The 16,092-nt window shown below is 44.9% G+C and overlaps 1 protein-coding gene across 16 annotated transcripts in view; it reads right to left on the bottom strand.

Moving 5' to 3' along the window:
• PTPRS (protein tyrosine phosphatase receptor type S) overlaps window positions 1–16,092 on the bottom strand; it is a 600,160-nt gene that overhangs the window by 220,062 nt on the left and 364,006 nt on the right. For all 16 annotated transcript variants that reach the window (XM_040417715.1, XM_040417713.1, XM_040417721.1 and 13 more), the window contains 3 exons: window positions 12,866–13,026; window positions 5,314–5,325; window positions 5,092–5,204 (listed from right to left, as the gene is read on the bottom strand). In XM_040417715.1, coding sequence (XP_040273649.1) covers window positions 5,092–5,204; window positions 5,314–5,325; window positions 12,866–13,026 — 286 coding nt within the window. The remainder of the gene's footprint in view (window positions 1–5,091; window positions 5,205–5,313; window positions 5,326–12,865; window positions 13,027–16,092) is intronic.

Raw genomic sequence — 16,092 nt, 5'->3', positions numbered from 1 at the left:
CCATTCTCCTCTGACCTCTAGCATCCACAAGGCATTTTTGCCCACAGGACTGCCGCATACTGGATGTTTTTCCCTTTTCACACCATTCTTTGCAAACCCTAGAAATGTTTGTGCGTGAAAATCCCAGTAACTGAGCAGATTGTGAAATACTCAGACCGGCCCGTCTGGCACCAACAACCAAGCCACACTCAAAATTGCTTAAATCACCTTTCTTTCCCATTCTGACACTCAGTTTGGAGTTCAGGAGATTGTCTTGACCAGGACCACCCCCCTAACTGCATTGAAGCAACTGCCATGTGATTGGTTGAATAGATAATTGCATTAATGAGAAATAGAACAGGTGTTCCTAATAATTCTTTAGGTGAGTGTATATATATATTGTGGGGATTCGCTCTGGTAGTTGGGATAAGCGAGTGCAGTACAGAGGCAAAGTACAAGTTCGTAATTCAAATGTGTGTCTGTGTTTATTCACACATAAGGACAAACAAAAAACATTCTTTGCAGGGTTGGCGTTTGTTCACACAGAGTAGTAAGTTTGTGCATAACAAAAAATGTCAAATTGTCGGCGGTTCTGCCTCCAGCAGTCCAAATGCATGCTTTAGGTGGCCTGCTCTCACAACACACAGGTCTCAGCTTTTCAGCCCAGCACAGGGCTCAGTTGCCACACCAGCGATTGCCAGAGCCCCTATGTCAGAGAGAGTTAATCACTCCCAGCTGACACTGCCGGGTGTTTTTTTTATAGGCTAGTCAAGACCCGGCCTGGAACGTGGGGAGTAGTCACCCACCCAGGACTTTGACTACTCCCAATGAGAGCCGTCCCATATCAGCTATACAACCATACTAAAATAGCAAAGTGTCAATCAGCATTAGCTGCCGCTGACACCTGAAAATACCGGCTCTTACTTCACCGAGGCCAGGAACCTCGGTGACACATACCTTCTGTCAACGACGGACCCTTGCGCCTTCCTACAATATATATATATATATAAAACTATAACAGTGATGACCTGACTGCTGACCCGGCCGGTTTTAACTGTGAGACACCTCTAATCCAGCGGTTCATTTATATTATATTATTTTGTTTACTTTTGGGTCTATACAGCGTGATGTAGGTTGGGGGACGCTTTGCCGCGGGGAGCCGTGGCAGCGTCTCCATCACCTACCATCAGTGAATTGTTGACTGTTGACACGGTCCCGGCTCGCTGCTAGTCGCTGTGATCCTTAATGTATCATTGTTCATGTTTACATCTTGCGATTGGGATCATGTGACTGTGATCACATGACCCTGACTTGGGTGGTAACTATTGCTCAGACATGCGCACATGTATTTGCTTCCAGAATCGGCCATCTGTGATGAGGTTCCCATAGAGTTCCTTTGCGCTTGAGATATCGTGAGATCTATTGATCTCGCACTTGTGCATTAACTGAATGTGGACGCTCTCGGGACCGTGGTGCTCCGTCGACACTGTTGGTTAACTGGTTTTGTAAGTTTTTAATTAACACCATACATTGGTAACACGTGAATTTTTAATTATCAATTATATTCGACTATGCACTTTTGTTATGTATAATGCATTTTTGCACTAGGCACTGTCACTTTATTTGTACTATATATAATTTCGCATTGCTGCTGGTGGATATGTATTTATTAAATATATTTCTTATGAATTGTGATTATTTTTATTGGAGGATTTAATGTAATGAATTGACACACCTTTATATATCACTGATGTAACACATGTCTGTATAGCTTGAGAAAGACCGCAACAAGCGGTTGAAACGTCGCTGCTATTTGACACTGGGTGAATAAACCACGTTTATTTTCTGATCAGAATGGAGTGCTGCTGGCTTTTTGAATTTTCTCCATTGAATGGGACCCTGGTGCCGATTCGTATTGGCCTGATTCTGCACCCTAACGCTAGTGTGCTGCGTTTTCATTTTCTATGTATGGAATTCAATGCGATTATATGTGGGTTGTACCATACAGAAGCAAAAATAAAGAAAGTAATCCTTCTATCATTTCAAAGCACTTTTGTCAGATTTATTCAGGTAATGTGTCCACTTTTAGATTCTGGCGAATAGAGTGGAGAACCCTGAATTGCGAAATCTATTGGATTTTACGCTAAAAAGCTGAAACCCAGAAGGTGTAAATATGAGAACAGATTTTATGTTATATTGTTGATAACTAAATGACATTGTATTTGTGTGTTCAGAAGTGATTGTATTTTAATCATGCTGTGTATATGCCTTTGTGTTTAAAGAGGACCTTTCATCTGTTTTACTTATAGGAGCTAAATACCTGTACTTGCGGGGTACTGATGCTGCCACCCTTTTTTTTTTTAAACATCACTCCTACGCCCCGCTGCGCCCGCCTGAAGTTCTCGCACTCAGTATGCTAATACTGAGCATTGGAACAGGGAGGAGGAGATGCCAGGGTTTCTCAATGGGAGTCTCCTTCTTCTTGGCTGTGCCGCGATCCAATCACATCGGAGAGCGTCACAGCCAGGGAGGAAAAACCTCCTTGGCTGTGACGTTCTCCGATGTGATTGGATCGCGGCACAGCCAGGGAGAAGGAGACGCCCATTGAGAAACCCTGGCGTCTCCTACTCCCTGTTCAAATGCTCAGTATTAACATACTGAGCGCAAAAACTTCAGGACGGCACATCGGGGCGTAGGGGAGATGTTTAAAAGAAAAAATGGGTGGCAGTACCCCGCAAGTACAGGTATTTAGCTCCTATATGTAAAACAGATGAAAGGTCCTCTTTAAATAGGGGGGTGGAGAATATTGCAGACGTGTATATATATCTTCTCCCTCATTCATAGTATCAGGTTATGAGTAAGGCTACTTTCACACTAGTGGTTTTTGTGGATCCGTCATGGATCTGTAAAAACGCTTCCGTTACAATAATACAACCGCATGCATCCGTCATGAACGGATCCGGTTGTATTATGTCTTATATAGCCATATAGCCATGGACACCATTCAAAGTCAATGGGGGACGGATCCATTTTCTATTGTGTCAGAGAAAATGGATCCGTCCCCATTGACTTACATTGTGCGTCTTGCTCGGCACCACATCACAGACAGTAAAACGCTGCTTGCAGCATTATTCTGTCCACGATGGGAGCGCAACCAAATGGAACGGAATGCATTTTGGTGCACTCTGTTTCGTTCAGTTCTGTTTTGTCCCTATTGACAATGAATGGGGACAAAACTGAAGCATTTTCCTCCGCTATTGAGATCCTATGACGGATCTCAATTGCGGAAAGGGAAAATGCTAATGTAAAAGTAGCCTAAGGAACAGGCTATGTTCCGAAACGAGTCAACCAGATAGTCATGCCTTTCTTCATGCTGCTGTGATCAATTACTCTATAATGTGAGCATTTTTTCATGCAATTTTTCTAATACTGTCTAAGTTTTATGAAGTGGAGTGGCGCTGAGCATTGGATAAAGTTGTTAGAACAAATACTACTCGAGTGCCTTGGGGAGGTGAGCTGAATCAGTTTCCTTGGTTCACATGCCTTACACTGGTCTACATAAAGACAGCTGGAAGTTCCCTGTTTGGGGAACATTCAAAATGTGTATATACAGTATATTGCTGTATCTCCCTCATTATTTATTTTGGTATCTTTTCTTCTAAGGGAAGGAAGTAAAATGCTGTAGCATATCGGGTCTCTATTCTGCCAAATATTACAATAATTGATTGTGCAGCCTGCAAATGTATGAAGCTAATAAACAGCATATAGAACTCATTTTTTAAATGTACATTATAAACATGAATTTATACTCTAAGGTGTATATCCTAAGAGGCTTTTAAGTAAATCACTAGAGGAACGCTTCACATCGATTCAGTTTGGCATTTTCATATTTAAGGAGGCATATACCAGTTATGTGAGAGCACTATGGGTCTACTGCACTCCACTACACTTTGTTACTTCTAGAAGGCATTAGAATTTCCCTCTTATAAGTGTTACCAAACTAAGGTAAGTGTTGCACCATACCCCATTTTATTTGCCATGGATCTCACTGTATATATGAGAAAAACAAATTTTTGGACTTTTACGTAAAACCAGAGGCACAGTGAGGTGCAGCATGGGCCCACAGCAGGCTATGGACATCATATTTAGAATACGCATGGTTCATACTCTGAATATGGCTGTGTGTGAGATGCCTAACTCTGAAAGTAAGCACATTTACAGTGCTAAATAAAATTATTTCTACTGTTCGTATTAAACGGGTTTTCCCATCTCAACATTTGTGGCATATCATTAGAATTTGCCAGAAATGTCAGATATCATGTCTGGCTATTTTCGAAAGTCCTAATGCAGTGAATAGAGAACAAGCCCAACAAGTGCGGCCAACTCTCCATTCACCACTATGGGACTACCGGAAATAACCAGGCGAACGTGTGGCTATTTTTGGAACTCTCATAGTGGTGAATGAAGGTTGGCTGTGTATGCATGGCTGAACTCTCTTCACTTCGGAGGCCCAGTTGTAAAGACAGTAGCGTGTCCCAGATGTGGGACCTGCACCTATCTGACATTCATGGCATATCCTAGCAATATGCCACAAATGTAGAGATGGAAAAACCCCTTTAAGGGTCCATTCACACGTCCGTATGTGTTTTGCGGATCCGCAAAACACGGACACCGGCAATGTGCATTCCGCATGTTGCGGACCGCACATCGCCGGGATTCTCATAGAAAATGCCTTTTCTTGTCCGCAATTAAGGACAAGAATGTGACATTTTCTATTTTTTTGCGGAACGGAAGTGCGGATCCGCAAATGTGGATGCGGACAGCATATTCCAGCCCCATTGAAAATGAATGGGTCCGCACCTGTTCCACAAAATTGCAGAACGGATGCGGACCCATTTTGCGGACGTGTGAATGGACCCTAATACCGGTCAATGTGAAAGAAGGAGGCAACAACATAATTAATACAATCATTTGTATCACTCTGTGAAGTTAGTGGAAGTATTCTATGTATTTCAGGGCAGAACTGCAATCTAATCACAAGGGTATAGTCAGTTCAAGGTGAAACTTTTTTTACTTAAAAATTTGCCCCAAATTTTACATATCTGCCATTACCTGGAGTTTGAAAGTTTATGCGTCTCAGTTCCACTGGATCAGTAGGGTGGTGAGGAGGTATCTCTGCATTGTTTAATAGACATTTGGTCCTGGGTTCTGAGTTTTTCCTTTTGCTTAAAAATATTAAAATGCGCTATTATTTTTAACAAACCATGACTCATAATGGATTAATTCCATCTATGACTGTATATGTAAAGGGAAAATAATGTACAGAATTCTTACCTGTCTGGTTTGCTGTTAATGGAGGCAAACAAGAGAGAACACATTATATTACTTGTTTGGAACAGAAATATAATAATACTTACTTAATGTAACAATAGATAGCAAAGTGAAAAATAAAAAAAAACAAGAGTTACATTAATTTCACTAAAGCTGTGTTTGCTAGATGTCTGATATCTGTTCTAAGCAATGAAACATCTATGGTACCATTCAGAACTGTCAAATCAGTTTTCTTAAACAATGTTAGGACTCGTTCACATTTCTCTTTTTCATGGATGTGTGCTATCCATATTTTCAACGGAAAGTACACATACCCACTGAATTTAAAGAGGACCTTTCATGGGTCCAGACATTATCAAATAAGTATCAGGTTACGTAGGGCATATAGCAGGGATCTAAGAGCGCTTACTATTTTTTCGGCTCCGTTCGCCCCGCTGTGTCCCTGTTGAATTCTCCCGCCTGGTATGCTAGTGAATGGCATTGGTCACGCTCTCCTTTGTGATTGGACCGTGCTACAGCCAGGGAGAAGGAGACGCCCATTAAGAAACAGGGAAGTCTCCTCCTCCCTGTACTGATGCATACCATTAGCATACCAGGCGGGAGAATTCAACAGGGGCACAGCAGGTGAACGGAGCAGCGCCCAGAAAAAAATTGTAAGGACTCTTAGATCCCTGCTCTATGCCTTCCATAACCTGCTACTTATTTCATAATGTCTGGACCCATGAAAGGTCCTCTTTAATGTGTCTGTGTACACATCAGTGGTTTCCACATGCATCACTTTGGTCCATGATACGGACCAAACACACAGAAAGAAGTCTATAGGTCCATTAAAAAAAAAAATGACACAACACAGATGTCATCTACGTTTCACAGACCATTTGCAGGAGATTTGTAGCTGAGCAGTGTCCATGGAATATGAATGACACATGGAGAGCAAAAAAATCGACACATGGACCAAACACGGATTCTTCATGGACATCCTCACAGATAAAATATGGATGGATTTTCCATGGATGTCAAACAGATGGAAATGTGAAACAGGCCTAAACAATGGAAATCAATTTAACAGAAGTTCTAAACAGAGGATTCCCTTACGTCCTACCAGCAGCACAGATGGGGGTTAACTGCCCCTGTGGACTGGTAGGACCGGCGGAATTTTAATGAGCCCAAAGAACCAATAAGCGATCTTCAGCTCCCTGAAAGGGAGGAGATCACCCCCCAGCCCACCGTGTTTTTTTCTGTCCTCTGGACAGGTGGACTGGCGGTGTCGCTCCCCCTCTGGGAGCTGAAGAGTGCTAGGGGCTCTATTTTTTTGTTAGATCTAAAGTTTGCCCTCCATGGCCTCTCATTGCCTTTATTATAGGCTGGTCGGCGTTTCTATCTGGGGTACCGTCGGGGTGAGGGGTGCCCCCTCCCCTCTTCTTTGAACCAGCTTTGGTATCCCGTCCTCCCTCGCCGCATGTGAGCGGCGCTATGGCCGTCGGGTGCCGCTGGGGTACTGTCGGGGAGGGGGGTGTTCCCTCCCCTCTCCTTCCACTCGAGTGCTGCGGTATCCCGTCCTTCTCTCGCTGCATGTGGCGGCGCTATGGGCGCCGCCATCTCCGGAAGTGACGCGCACTAGGTGCGCTACGTCACTTCCGGTTTTTCCATAGCGATGCCGTGAGGGTTTAAACCTCACTACTTTTATTAAAACTTTCTCCCCATGTCACCCTGGGATCCAGGATTAGGTGGGGCAGACATTTAGGGCTTGCTGAGCCTGTTTAGGCTCTGTTATCCCTCTGGGCTAGTTACGAGTGAGGCCCCTGGGGGCGGGGCTTGCTCCTCTTAAGCGCACAGAGCCTGTCAGTCAGTGCTCTGGTTGCGTCGCTTTCACAAGTTAGCTCCAGAGTTCCCTGTGCCTTGAGATATTTACTATTGCTTGGATTGGGATTGTGGTTTCCTCTTTTACAGCTCTATTTTCTGCTAGTGCTGGTGGGCCCCCATAAGGTCTTGTTTCACCACCTCCAGGTAAAATTGTAGGTGTTATGACCTGTGTTCTTTCTAATTACAGACTATGGCTTCCCCTAAGGATCCGGATCAGCGTAAAGCTGGGGCCAAGAGGAAGCATCTGGCGTGTTACGAATGTAACACCCCCTTAGACGACAGCTGTCCGTACTCTAGATGTGAGAGTTGTCGCACAGCATCCACGGAACCCACGATGCAAGAAATGTTTCAGTGGACGAAGACATACGTGGATGACTCCATTAAGGGAGTGGTGCAGCTGCTGAATGAGAGGCTACCAGGACCCTCTCAGACTCCCATGGAGGTGGTCGCACCGGTCGAAAGACCTACCCCCTGTTCTCCGGGGTCTTCTTCTTCTGAGGAAGAAGAATCTACTTCTTGTTTTTTCCCTCCAGAAAAGACGCAGAAGTTACTCAAGTCCATCAGGTCGGGGGACCATGATGTTGACATGGGGGAGTCCTCCGATCCCGCCGGACGGACACAGCGTGTCTTTAGAGCGGATGAGACCCTTCTCTCCGTGATGCGCACAGAATGGAGAAAGCCTGAGAAAGGTCCAGTTCTCACTAGAAAATTAAAACTGATGTACCCGATGGCTAAACCCTTGGTGGAATCGTGGGGTTCCGTTCCATAGAAGGACATGGCTATTGCCAAGTTGTCCCGGCGCACTCTAGTTCCTGCAGACGATGGGTCTAGTCTGCAGGACCCTCTAGACCGGAGGGCAGAGTGCACCCTTAGGAGGAGTTACGTGGCGGCTGCTGCCTCCGCATCAACTTCTATTGCGGCCACGGAGGTAGCCACCTATTTATGCTCTAAGCTTAACCGAATCCAGACGGACGTTGATCAGAGCGTATCAAGGGATGATATCCTGGCAGCCTTCAAGTCGGCCAATCTGGCCATGGACTTTCTGGTCGATTCTACCCAGATGCAGCTGAAGCTGGCCGCCAAAACTATGGCCCTAGTTTCGGCTGCCCGCAGACCACTCTGGTTGAAACCTTGGATCGCTGATAACGCGTCCAAGTTCAATCTTTGTGGGCTCCCCTTCGAACCGGATAGGCTATTCGGGTCCGAATTGGACAAGATAATGGAGGGGCTCTCCGATAAAAAGGGGAAGAGCCTCCCCCAGCAGCCCTTTCGGGGACGCCCCAGGCAGGAGAAGAAAGGTGGAGGTCGTCCAGGGCAGCAGTCTAGGCGCAGAGATTGGGGGGGACCATCTCGTAAATATTCGAGGCGCTCCCGTAAACCCACCAGGGAGGCAAAACCCTCCTGACTATGGGCCTCTTCGAGGCTCTTGGATAAACCCTGCTGCCCCTGCAGTATCTCCCCTAGATTTTCCCGTACCCCTCCCCCAGATTCCCGTGGGGGGTCGTCTTACCCATTTCAAAGACTCTTGGAGCCGGTTGATTGCAGACCCCTGTGTCCAGGACATAGTTTCCCTCGGGTACCGGGTAGATCTTATCTCTCTCCCCCCAGAGAGATTCATCGCCACACGAAACTTCGGGTCTGCCAAACAAGTGGTCCTAGAAGCTTACATTCAGGACTATATTTCCAAGGGAGCCCTAGAGGAGGTGCCGGCAGGGGAGAGGGGCCTAGGGATTTATTCACCAGTGTTCCTGGTTCCCAAAAAGACGGGAGATCTCCGGATGATCATCGACTTGAGATTTCTCAATCGATTTATAAGGAAAACAAGGTTTCGCATGGAAACCATAAGGTCAGTCAGCCATATCCTCAACCCTGGGGACGTCATGGCTACTCTGGACCTCAAGGATGCGTATCTTCACATTCCGATCCATTCCGCGTCCCGGAAACTCCTCAGGATCGCAGTCCAGATTTCAGGGGTTCGCAGGCACTTTCAGTTCGCCGCGCTTCCCTTCGGAATCTCTTCTGCCCCCCTTATCTTCACCAAGGTGGTGGTGTCGGTGGTGGCAGCTTTGAGACTTCAAGGACTGACTATTATTCCTTATCTGGATGATTGGCTTTTCATAGCCTCTTCAGTTCCGATCCTTACCCACCATCTTCAGGTTGCAATCTCTTTTCTCTTCCGCCTAGGCTGGATTATCAACTGGCAGAAGTCGAATGTGAGCCCATCGACTTCAATCCATTACTTAGGATTCGTGGTCGACTCTATGGAGATGTCCCTCCGGTTGACTCCAGAAAGGAGTGCGCGGATTCAGGACCTAGCAAAGGTCCTTTATGTCCCTCGTCGAGTCTCTATCCGGACTCTCATGAAGATGCTGGGGCTCATGTCAGCGGCTGCGGATGCAGTCCCTTGGGCGCTATGGCACCTCCGTCCTCTTCAGTCGGAGGTCTTACACCTATGGAACGGCAGCCCTGCGGGGCTAGATTCCCTGTGCTCCCTGTCCGGTCAAACCCGGAATTCCCTCAGATGGTGGTTTCAGCTACCACCAGGGAAGTCTATGACCCAACCAGCTTGGGTCATATTGACTACAGATGCGTCCCTTGTAGGCTGGGGCGCTCACCTGGACGGATCCCCAATACAGGGATCTTGGTCTCCTCTGGAGCGGCGTCTTTCTTCCAATCTTCGCGAGATGCGAGCTATCCGGCTAGCCCTCCTTCACTTTGCCCCTCAGATCCGGGGCAAAGCAGTGAAAGTCCAGTCAGACAATATGACTGCAGTTCTCTATATAAACAAACAGGGAGGCACAAGATCATTGCCCCTTCTGTCAGAGATCGGGGTGATTCTTCGGTGGGCAGAGACGAACCTTTCCCATCTATCTGCCGTTCATATTCGAGGCTCCCTCAATATGATAGCGGACCGCTTAAGTCGAGGATTACCGACCATGGAGTGGTCTCTGCATCCGGAGATCTTCAGGCAGCTAGTTCACAGATGGGGTATGCCAGAAGTGGATCTCATGGCAACCAGGTTCAACGCCAAGGTGCTGAGGTTCTGTTCCCTCTACAGGGAAGACAACCCCCTGGCGATAGATGCTCTGTCAATACCGTGGAGGTTCAGGCTGGCTTACATCTTCCCTCCGTTTTCCATGATACCGAGGGTATTGATGAAAATCCGTCAGGATCAGGCCTCGGTAATAGCCATCATACCGTTTTGGCCCAGAAGATCCTGGTTTACCCAGCTCATTCAGATGAGTCGGGGACAATACTGGAGACTCCCCCCGGAGCAGACCCTGGTGTCGTGGGACACTCACCTCTGCCCAGATCTGCACAGGTTCAACCTGACAGCCTGGAGGTTGATCAGTCCCTTCCCAACATAGAAGAGCTTTCCGAGTCGGTCCTGAGAACTTTGTCGCATTCCCGAGCAGAGTCTACAAAGAAGGCCTACTCCAGGATCATGAGAATCTTCGTGGCATGGTGTGATTCCAGACAGGTGGCGTCCGCAGATCCGCCCCTTTCTGCGATACTTCAATTTCTTCAAGATGGATTAGATAGAGGCCTATCTCCAGCTACCTTGAAGGTACAGGTTTATGCCATCTCGGCCTGTCTCAACAGGCCACATTCTCGGGACCCACTCATTAAACGCTTCCTGAAGGGAGCTGAAAGACTAAAGCCTACTATACTGAAACCTATCCCCCAGTGGGATCTTTCAGTAGTGCTCAGGGGGCTAGCATCTCCCCCCTTCGAGCCCTTGGAGGAGGTAAATTTCAAATTTTTTACTTTAAAGATGGTCTTTCTTCTGGCTATAGCTTCAGCCAAAAGAATTTCTGAATTGCAGGCTTTCTCTGCAATTCACCCGTACATTATTTTCCTACAGGATAGAGTACTCCTGAAGTTTTTACCCTACTTCAGGCCTAAGGTGCCTACTTTCCAGAACATCAATCAGGTAATCTCTTTACCAGTTTTGTTTACAGCCTCCTCCTCTGATACTCCAGCTAGAGACCCGCTGGATATTTCAAGATGCCTCCAGATCTATGTGGATAGATCTAGAGAGTTCAGGATAGATGAGAATCTTCTTATCCTGTTTGCCGGTAAGTCTAAAGGCCATAAAGCGTCTAAAGCTACCATGAGTCGCTGGATTAAGGAAGCCATTATGGAAGCTTTCGTCTCCCAATCCTTAGATCCTCCTGAGTTTGTGAGAGCCCATTCTACTAGGGCGGTCTCCACCTCGGTTGCGGAGAGAAGACTCCTCCCCTTAGAGTTGATCTGTAAGGCGGCCTCCTGGAGCTCTGAGTCAACCTTCATCTCCCATTATAGGATAGATGCTAGGATGGCAGAGTTTTCGGCAGACTGTTCTTAGTTCTGCCAGGCATGAGGACCCTCCCTAGGGGATTCTTCTTGCTATCTCCCCATCTGTGCTGCTGGTAGGACGTAAGGGAATCGTTAATTTCTAACGATAATTTGTTTTCCCTTAGTCCTAACAGCAGCACACAAATATCCCACCCTAAATACATTATGCTTGTTAAAAACACGGTGGGCTGGGGGGTGATCTCCTCCCTTTCAGGGAGCTGAAGATCGTTTATTGGTTCTTTGGGCTCATTAAAATTCCGCCGATCCTACCAGTCCACAGGGGCAGTTAACCCCCATCTGTGCTGCTGTTAGGACTAAGGGAAAACAAATTATCGTTAGAAATTAACGATAGTTGCCATGACAAGGAGAAGGTGCACATGTGTAGCTAAATTTATTGTGCACTGTCCAAAGTTATACTTTGGCTCTCTATTAAACCATCAATGACCGTGCTTGCAACTCTATTGAATGATGCGTGCTGTACAAAATGTATACACATATTAGGGTTACTTAGGCCAGCTGGAGTTCAATGTATCCAGTATAGCCGGATAGGGCTGTGCACCACCAGACCCTATTGACTATAATAGGATCCGGTGGGGATCTAGGCAGTTTCCAACATGAGTGCAGGGTTTCAGCCGAACAAAAACCTGTGCATGCACCGATTTTTGTTTAGCCGAAACCAGGCACTCATGGGCTCTGGTGGTGTACGCAATACCTGGCGATGCTTGATACAGTGAACTCGGGCAGACTGTTCCTCTGCTGGAACAGCCTTCTGGATATATTTACCGCAGATGTGAAACTAGCTTTATGGTTAACAATAGACATATGTTCATGTACTGCAAAGTTGAAAGTATTACTGTTATACGGATTATATATCTATAGATCTATGTTAGCTATTTTTAATAAATATAGTATTGAGAAAAGCCAGATAAAGATGGCAGACCAGCCACGGAGAAACAGAAAGCAGAAAGAAAAATTGTAGCAGGGTTGATGAAACAGTAAGACTTGTTTTGACATACTTATAGACATATCTTTAGGTTTAAAAATTGGGAGTGATTCCTTAAAGGGACCAATTTATATTTCAAGGGAAAAGCTACAAAAGTTAACATACAAGTAAATTTGGCATTGCTGCTATTTGTGCACATGGTGGAAGTTGCAAACTGGAATGTTACTTGTGCTATGTGTTCCTGCTTGCTAGCTAATATTGTATTGCTTTTTGCATACAAGGAACAGAAAATTTCAGGTAACAACACATGTAATCTTTCATAATTGTATTAAATATATTCATCTAATATACAATCGCTAATATTGCTAATATAATAGCTAATATTTAAAAATTAACATTTAATGAACTTACTTTTTGTAGAGAAGAATAGCAATGACTATACAGATTATAAAAACAACTGCCAAGACTGGTCCAATAACCCATATTAGGCCTTCTTCACCATCAATGATAGGCTGGGGATCTGGATCTTCTATGTAAATGGGTTCAGAATATGGGCTTGCAGCAAACATTTTCTACAGGGAAAAAGAATGTAGAAGTAAAAAAAATGGGAGAATGAAGAAAAGGTAATTAGTAAAAGATGTATAAGGAGACGTAACCAGGGACGTTTTGTGCTGTGCAGGTCTCCCTTTAATGGAAGACGCTGATGAATACCATGTTATAGCACTATAGGCCTCAATGTTTTTTTTAAACCTAAAAAAACTCTCCCAAACATTATACCATTTTTGCAGTGACCCATAGACTGTGCTCTCCTGTACACCTTAAACAAAAGGTATGCTGAAAGAAAAACATCCAGATGGAGGCCAAAAGAGCTTTTTTTCGTCCTCCACCAGGTAAATGGGGTCATCCAGATACATTTGTTGTATTTGAACATCGCTTTACTCACCTTCTCTTTATACAGTTTGGGGATAGAACTGAATAGAACTGAAATATCATGCCATGTACTTGTCTATGATTGCTCTCTTTGCGGCATTTAACTCAATGGTCCCGATTTAAAAATCCTACAGATAGCCTAAACTTAGACAGCCTGTCAAGACCTGCACCAGATTTGTCACAGTGGCTCAGGCTGGATGATACATATAGTTAGGGATTGACAGATTTCTTTGACTCTATACCAATTGGTTGGCTTATTTTTAGGCAGATTTTTGTGCCAAACTTGTGGTGCAATTTGGCCATTCTAGGACCCACCTATTTTCCTAATGAAACCCCACCCTTTCAGCTAAATCCACCCCCTTGTTAAGCTTATCAGACAAAGGTCAGAAACATTAGACACAAACACAGACAACTTATTAAATGTGGGCCAATGTACTGACACTGAATGACAAGTATAATGCTATGTTCACATGGCACCATTTTTGAAGCTGAAAACTCAGCCTCTATAATCCAGGTGCATTCATTTTTTTCAACAGTATTTGCAGCTGCGGAAATGCCTACAAAATACATACCAAGTAGCAAGCAGGCATACAGTTTGGCACAATCAGCTTCAAAAAGCTTCAACAAAGCGACATGCTACTACCTGGAGCATATTTGAAAATAGCAGCCAAAAAAATATGTATGGTATTTCCCACTGAAATCAATGGGAAGCGGTTTTCAAGTGGTTTTGAAGTATATTACAGCACATAAAATGGGCAGTGAGTACACCCCTCACATTTTTATAAATATTTTATTATATCTTTTCATTTGACAACAAAGAAGATCTGACACTTTGATATAATGTAAAGTAGTCAGTGTACAGCTTGTATAACCGTGTAAATTTCGTGTGCCCTCAAAATAACTCAACACACAGCCATAAATATCTAAACCACTGGCAACAAACGTGAGTACACCCCTAAGTGAAAATGCCCAAATTGTGCCCAATTAGCTATTTTCCTTCCCTGGTGTCATGTGACTCGTTAGCGTTACAAGGTCTCAGGTGTGAATGGGGAGCAGGTGTGTTAAATTTGGTGTTATCGCTCACACACTCTCTCATATTGGTTACTGGAAGTTCAACATGGCACCTCATGGCAAAGAACTCTCTGAGGATCTAATTTTTTTTTATTGATGCTCTACATATAGATCATCTAGGCTATAAGAAGATTGCCAAACCCCCTGAAACGGAGCTGGAGCACGGTGGCCAAAACCCTACAGCGGTTTATCAAGACAGGTTCCACTCAAAAAAGGCCTATGTTGAGTGAACATGCTCAGCGTCATATCCAGAGGTTGCCTGTTCAAAATAGACGTATGAGTGCTGCTAGCATTGCTGCAGAGGTCAGCCTGTCAGTGCTCAGACCATACACACTGCATCAAATTGGTCTACGTGGCTGTTGTCCCAGAAGGAAGCCTCTTTTAAAGATGATGCACAAGAAAGCCAGCAAAATGTTTGCTTAAGACAAGCAGATTAAGGACATGGATTACTGGAACCTGGTGGTCTTATGAGACCAAGATAAACTTATTTGGTTTAGATGGTGTGAAGCGTGTGTGGCAGAAACCAGGTGAGGAGTACAAAGACAAGTGTGTCTTGCCTACAGTCAAGCATGGAGGTGGGAGTGTCATGGTTTGGGGCTGCATGAGTGGGGAGCTACAGGTCATTGAGGGAACCATGAATGCCAACATGTACTGTGACATACTGAAGCAGAGCATGATCCCCTCCCTTTGGAACCTGGGCCACAGGGCAGTATTCCAACATAATAACGAACCCCAAACACACCTCCAAGACGATCATTGCATTGTTAAAGAAACTGAGGGTAAAAGAGTTGGACTGGCCAAGCAAGTCCCCAGACTTAACCCTATTGAGCATCTGTGGGGCATCCTCAAATAGAAGGTGGAGGAGCGCAATTTCTTTAACATCCACCAGCTCTGTGATGTCGTCATGGAGGAGTAGAAGAGGATTCCAGTGGCAACTTGGGAAGCTCTAATGAACTCCATGCCCAAGAGAGATAAGGCAGTGCTGAAAAATAATAGGGGCCACACAAAATATTGGCATTTTGAGCACAATTTCGCCATTTTCACTTAGCGGTGTACTCACTTTTGTTGCCAGAGGTGTAGACATTAATGGCTGTGTGTTGAGTTATTTTGAGGGCACACAACATTTACACGGTTATACAAGCTGTACACTGACTACTTTACATTGTATGTAAGTGTCATATCTTCAGTGTTGTGCCATGAAAAGATATAATAAAATACGTTTTTAAAAATATGAGGGGTGTACTTATTTTTGTGAGATACTGTACACTGCATATTCTTCTGTGACATGCCCACAAACAGCATGTAACCACTAAGGGTGGAATGGAAGGGAAGGGGGGGGGGAATTGCTTTGGAGAGTTGTCTGCTCTCTGGACTGTCTTGTCTATTTTAATACATAGTTGTATTTTCCATAAAATAACTATTTTACAGCATTTATTTTCACAGCTCTGTGCTGTGCCGTTCCTCTGTTATTTCCCCTAGAAGTCTATGAATTCCTATTCCTATTCCCCTTGTCAAAGTATGACACAGTCAGCCAGTGTCGATTTTTTTCATGCAATTCTAGGAAGAATAACAGAACAACAGAACACAGAAGCAGGGGCTTACACAGAAACCATAGTGCTTCATAGCAAAATTTAGAA

The sequence above is a fragment of the Bufo bufo genome, chromosome 2 (assembly GCF_905171765.1).
Source record: "Bufo bufo chromosome 2, aBufBuf1.1, whole genome shotgun sequence".
NCBI lineage: Eukaryota > Metazoa > Chordata > Amphibia > Anura > Bufonidae > Bufo > Bufo bufo.
The sequence above is the reverse complement of the archived record's forward strand: the minus strand, read 5'-3'. Positions and strand labels throughout refer to the sequence as shown.